Source organism: Stegastes partitus, unplaced genomic scaffold, assembly GCF_000690725.1.
Source record: "Stegastes partitus isolate 25-593 unplaced genomic scaffold, Stegastes_partitus-1.0.2 Scaffold1381, whole genome shotgun sequence".
In the NCBI taxonomy this organism is placed as follows: domain Eukaryota; kingdom Metazoa; phylum Chordata; class Actinopteri; family Pomacentridae; genus Stegastes; species Stegastes partitus.
In genome coordinates this window covers 152,034-157,624 of record NW_007579112.1, presented here as the reverse complement: position 1 = coordinate 157,624, position 5,591 = coordinate 152,034, and the positions used below count along the sequence as shown (strand labels likewise).

Here is a 5,591-nt window from a genome sequence, read left to right as displayed (position 1 = left end):
TCCTCCTCCTCCTCCTCCTCCTCCTCCTCAGCTTCGTTTCTGTCGTCTCACCGTCGTCTTTGTCGTCTGGAAGCTGCAGCAGGAAGTTCAGGATGCTGATGAGAGAAGTCAGCTGATCGCTGACACCAAAGTGACAACACAGAGAAATCCAGAAATCCACGTCTCTGTCCAGAGCCTCGTCCTGGAGACACACACAGCACACAATAAATACACAATAACTACACACAGATTACACACCAACACACAAGTACACACAAAATATGACAAACAGGTAAACAACCTTCTCGCTGGCCGACCCTTCCGTCTGCGTGGCGTGCTGCTTGAACAGGAGGAGCATCAGGACCCAGAGGAAGTGGGCGGGGCCCAGCGTGGTCACCAGCTGGCTCAGGATTGGCTGCCGCCGGTGCTCGGGCACGTGAGGCAGCGCGTCGACAAACACGTGCACGATCCTGGTCACCACGGCGACCATGTGGGAGGAGGAGCTGCCGTCGGACTGCTGGTGGGCCTGAAGCAGGAAGAGGACGGTTAGAACACGTCACCTGATCGTCTCCCGACGGACCAATCAGACGCCGCCTCACCTTGATCAGGGCAGGTATGACCATCTGCACCGTCTTGTCGATGACTCGGAAGCTGTAGGCGTCGTCCAGCCGCAGCAGGCTGGCGCCCATGAAGGTGAAGATGGGCATGATGTTGTGCAGAACTTTCTCCTGCAGGAGACAGAAGATAATCAGAGAGACGTTTCAGCTCCAGTCACCTGCAGCAGGTACAAAGGGGGCGGAGCTCTCACGGGGAAGATGGCGGCGGCGGTTCCCAGCAGCAGCAGAGCGTGATGGTGCGTCTGCGGCACGTCGGACGCTCTGATGACCTGGACCACGAGCTCCACGCTGAACTTCTCCTCATCCAGGACGTCTGCAGAGAGAACAGACGTCAGACCGCAGCTCTTCGTCACCTGCAGCCAGGCCAGGCTCCGCCTCCTTCACTCACCTGCAGCCACGGGGCCTCCGTCAGGTGAGAGTCGGTGGCAGATGTTGAGCAGACAGCTGAGCAGCAGCTGCTTGGTGTACTCCATGTTGGTGTGATCCGCTGAGCCCGGCTCCAGGCTCCTGGTGACAAACATGAGGAGGAGCTGATGGTACCAGACTTCATTCCAACCTGCTGCTTCTGGACCAGGTCTTACTCAGTGGAACGTCCTGAAAAACCCTGATTCATACCTGCTGCACACATGTGTCTGCTCTGAAGCCACACTACCAGGCTTCAGACGACATTTTGCCACTTTCAGACGAGACATTGGCTAAACTTCTGGAAAACCTTTGGTGTCACTGCGCACACACCCGGACCACATGGTACCAGAGTCCATTAAAAATGTCCCAATCTGAGGCTGTTATTTAACAGCAGCATTTAATTCAGGGGACACTTCTGGAAACACGTTTCTATCTGCAGATTGTATTCTGGTCAAAGTTCTGAAGAACAGTGAGTTTAAGCTGCACACAGTTTATTCTAAATGTTCAGAATGTCAGAATGGATTTGGGTTAAATGTCTGGAAGCATTAGTTTCTGATCAAACAGTACCAGACTTCATTCAGACTTTTCACATTTCTAGCCTCGGTCTGGTTCAGGTGAAGCTTCCAGGATGACCAGAGCTCACTCACATGTCTCCTCATTTCAGACCAGATGCTCTTCAGGAACATGTCTGGAGACACACATCACACACTCTGGTGATCTGCCAGACGTTCTGGGTGGATTCTAGACTCCACTGTATTCAGGTGAACTTTCTGGAAAACTAAGTCACGCCTCATGAACCTTTGATATGGTTGCACCAGACTTTCCCAGGTTTTGGACGGATCCGGTTCCTGTCCTGTTTGGACTCTCAAACTTCGATCCTGTTAATTAATTTTAAACCCAGGTGGCTAATTAACGGCATCACTGTGAGAAGTTGTGTTTCTGGTGACAGAGTGAAGTTTGACGTCACCTGGCGAGCAGCGAGAACAGAACCGGCACCAGCGTTTGGGCCCTTTTCAGCTTCTTCTTGTGCTGCAGCAGCTCCAGGATCAGAGTGACTCTCTGCCAGGACACAGCGCCCCCCTCTGGACCGACGCTCTCCGCAGGCTTCCTGCTGCAGAAAACAGCTTTAGAACACTTGTTCTTCTCAGACTGAGTCCCGCCAAACTTCACAAACCGTTAGAGTCTCGTGAAGCTCAGCAGGAATCAACCTGACAAGCTGTTAAACAGAAGAACAGAAGAACAGGAACCTCTGGGCCATTCTGCTCCGCCGGGTCTGCTGCACCGTCACGCTCACGGTGGGTTTCTGAGGAGGAGCCAGCTCGTTGGCCACCAGCTGACCGTCGACGGCGATCTGACGGAAACACAAACAGTTTGACTGGACGAACCCTGAAGAGCCTGAAAACTAGATCTCTAGATCTGGACCAGCAACCAGCACAGGACTCACATCATCAGCATGACTGGACCCAAGTGAGGGTTTTAGTGAAGTTTAGTTTAAGGCTGACTCAGCTTGAAACCTTTTTAACGTGTTTTCATCCCTTTAACTCTGTTTTACTCTGATTTTAACCTGAACTTAACCCAGTTCTTAACTTGTTTTTAACCAGATTTTAAAGCAATTTTAAAAATGATTTTACCAAAATCTTTTAACCTTTTAAAACTTGTTTTTAACCCAGTTCATAACTCTGTTAATACTTAATTATTCAACCTGTTTTAAACTTTATTGAACCTGTTTTAAACTTTATTGAACCTGTTTCTAACTTTATTGAACCTGTTTTAAACTTTATTGAACCTGTTTTAAACTTTATTGAACCTGTTTTAAACTTTATTGAACCGGTTTTAAACTTTATTGAACCTGTTTNCTGATGGTGGAACATCTTTCTACTGATGGTGGAACATCTTTCTACATCTGAGGAGCAGAGCAGAGAGGAGAAGTCTGGAGAGTCATCAGCAAAGTTTATCTGATTAATTTCTCCTCTGGTCTCCAGGGTTCTGACTGAGTCCTGCTGACAGAAGACGTCTCTGAGTTCTCTCTCCTTCTTTGTGTTCTGGTTCCTCAGAGCTTCAGAGGAACATGAGAACCTGCAGGAGTTTATTAATCATAAATCAACACCGACCTTGTCCAGAACATCGTAGGTTTTGTTGAGCAGAACTCTCCAGAACTTTGCTGTGGGTTTGTCTGCATTCTCCTCCACACAGCGAGCGACGCTGTGGATGTAGCGAAGGATCTCCTCCAGCAGCCTGTCATCAATCAATCAATCAATCAATCAATCAATCAATCAATCAATCAATCAATCAATCAGTCAGGGTGTTGATTTGATCGTCTTCATGTTTGCTGATGTTCTGATCTGAACTCACTTCTGCTGCAGCGGCTGCAGAGTCGAGTCGTCGTCGTCGCCTTCTGCCACCTGAAACATTCACACATTTATGGAGGCAGCAGGTTCACATGTTCACATGTTGACAGGTTAAGATGTTCACATGTTCACATGTTGACATGTTCACAGGTTAAGATGTCTGTTCGGGTTTCCGTCGTTCGTCGTCTCACCTTCCTGATGAAGCTGCTGGATCCGAGCAGCTGAGCCATGAAGGACACGCTGAGGAACTTAAAGTGTCGCAGCTCTTTGCTGCTGTGAGCCTCCAAGCTGAAGATCAGATCCTCCATCTTCTCCTCCTCATCCTCCTTCTTCTTCTGGGCTCCTCGCCGGCCGGCCGGACGCTTCGCCGGAGCTGCAGAGGAAATAGAAAACCTGAACGTTACCAGCTGCTCTGAAAGCTTCTCAGAACTTCTGTCGTCTAACTCGTGATGAGCAGAGATGATCCAGAGCTTCTGTTAGAAACCCTCCTCCTCCTCCTCCTCCTCNGTATGACAGGAGCGAGTGACGTTAGCGTGTGACGGTAGCATGTGACGTTAGCATGTGACGTTAGTGTATGACAGGAGCAAGTGATGTCAGTGTGTGACGGTAGTAAGTGACGTTAGCATGTGCCGTTAGCATGTAACGTTAGTGTATGACATTAGCGTGCGATGTCTTCGACTCCTCGCTGCCGTTACCTTGAAGAACAGCGGCCTGAACGTGACCTCGGACAGCTTCATCACCATGGCGATCAGACAGTCGATGACGCAGCCTTCGATCTGCGACGTTTTCTGCAGGTCCAGCTGGAGACGACACAAACGGTCAGCTGACAGGAAGCTCACAGTAACAGAGTACTTTTACTCGAGTACCGACCTGGTGATGCTCGCAGCGGAAATTCAGAGCGGTGAGGAAGAAGGAGGTGAGCTCTGATTGGTGGAAGCTGAGCTGCTCTCTGTCCATGTGACCAATGTGCTCCTTCAGGATGCTCATCAGCGCCACCAGCTGCTCCTGCAGGAAACAACACCAGGCTCTTATTCTGAAAATCTGATTCTGTATTATCACACAGCCTCACAGGGACGGTGTTTGACATGTTATTAATGAACATGTTGTTAATTAACATGTTGTAAATGAACATGTTATTAACAACATGTTAATTAATAACATGTTGTTAATAACATGTTATTAATTAACATGTTATTACCTCGCTTTGTCTGTTTCACTGATTTTATAGATCATTTATTGTAACTTCATGATTGTATTTATCGTCTGTTTTCTGATCTTTTAATTAAACTGTTTAACTAAAATAATCAAAATAAAAAATCCTGTAAAATGGTGAAATCAATAAAAGTTAAAAACCAAAAATATCAAGTGAGATGAAATAAAAGCAAGTTAATAATAATAATGGTAATAATACAGAATCAATGAAATACAACAAAGTACAGTTAAAATAAATAAAGTAAAATAAAAAACTGATTTCATCTCCACGTGAGACTTTACTTCTTTATTTAACGGACTGAACTGCTGCTGATTCTACAACCTGAACTCCTCCACTGGATGTTTGGAGGTTTCAGGACCGACTAAATATTAAACATAATGAATAAAACCTTTGTTTGTTCTATTTTTCAGGCTCATCTACCTTCCTGTCCTGCACCATGGTGCCGTAGCAGCGGCTGACGGTGGGCAGTAGGACCCTGGGGGGCAGCCTGGTGGCGATGGAGCTCCTCAGGGCGGCGAGGCGGACGGCGAGCTGAGCGGCGGCCGAGGAAGACGAGGACGAGGAGGAGGAGTCGAGCATCCGAGTCAGCCGACACACCTGCAGAGACAGAAGAGTGACGGAAGCTGCACAGCTGCATCATGGGAAACGTAGGAGCTGCTGGTTCTGTTAATTAAATGAATTATCGTTAAATTACATGTAATTAAACCATAAACTGAACCTGAACAACATTCAATTAACTCAATAAATAAAATGAAGTCAATGAGAAATCCAGGTTAATGAAAACCCATTAAAATGCATCAACTTCATAAAATCTGTTTTTAATAAGTTACATTAAATAAATTATTCAATGAAATAAAAAAACAAAACAATTTAAAAAAAAACATCGTTTAAAAATAAAAAATGTATAAGTCAATTAAATATTAAAAATAATTAAAGAAATGTTGAAGGAAAATAAAGGAAAATAAAGTAGACTTTAAAAATAACAAAATAAAATGACTTCATTCAAACAAATCAGTCAAATAAATAAAA

The 5,591-nt window shown here is 46.1% G+C and overlaps 2 protein-coding genes across 2 annotated transcripts in view; both read right to left on the bottom strand.

Annotated features, from left to right (window-relative positions):
- heatr1 (HEAT repeat containing 1) overlaps window positions 1-5,591 on the bottom strand; it is a 24,810-nt gene that overhangs the window by 4,964 nt on the left and 14,255 nt on the right. Inside the window, exons 10-16 of the mRNA XM_008299124.1 lie at window positions 2,249-2,352; window positions 1,969-2,109; window positions 985-1,103; window positions 788-909; window positions 579-707; window positions 281-505; window positions 41-181 (exon numbers count right to left, since the gene is read on the bottom strand). Coding sequence (XP_008297346.1) covers window positions 41-181; window positions 281-505; window positions 579-707; window positions 788-909; window positions 985-1,103; window positions 1,969-2,109; window positions 2,249-2,352 — 981 coding nt within the window. The remainder of the gene's footprint in view (window positions 1-40; window positions 182-280; window positions 506-578; window positions 708-787; window positions 910-984; window positions 1,104-1,968; window positions 2,110-2,248; window positions 2,353-5,591) is intronic.
- LOC103370164 (HEAT repeat-containing protein 1-like) lies at window positions 4,102-5,404 on the bottom strand. Its single transcript, XM_008299115.1, has 2 exons — window positions 4,983-5,404; window positions 4,102-4,354 (listed from the first exon to the last, which is right to left on the bottom strand). Exons 1-2 carry the CDS (start codon window positions 5,139-5,141, stop codon window positions 4,169-4,171), a joined length of 345 nt encoding a protein of 114 aa, XP_008297337.1. The 5' UTR covers window positions 5,142-5,404; the 3' UTR covers window positions 4,102-4,168.

Coding starts and splice junctions, on each gene's coding strand:
- LOC103370164 (XM_008299115.1), bottom strand. CDS start 5,141: ATGCTCGACTCCTCCTCCTCGTCCTCGTCTTCCTCGGCCGCCGCTCAG. Junction 4,355..4,982: donor CCATGGTGCAGGACAGGAAG/GTAGATGAGCCT, acceptor TGTTTCCTGCAG/GAGCAGCTGGTGGCGCTGAT.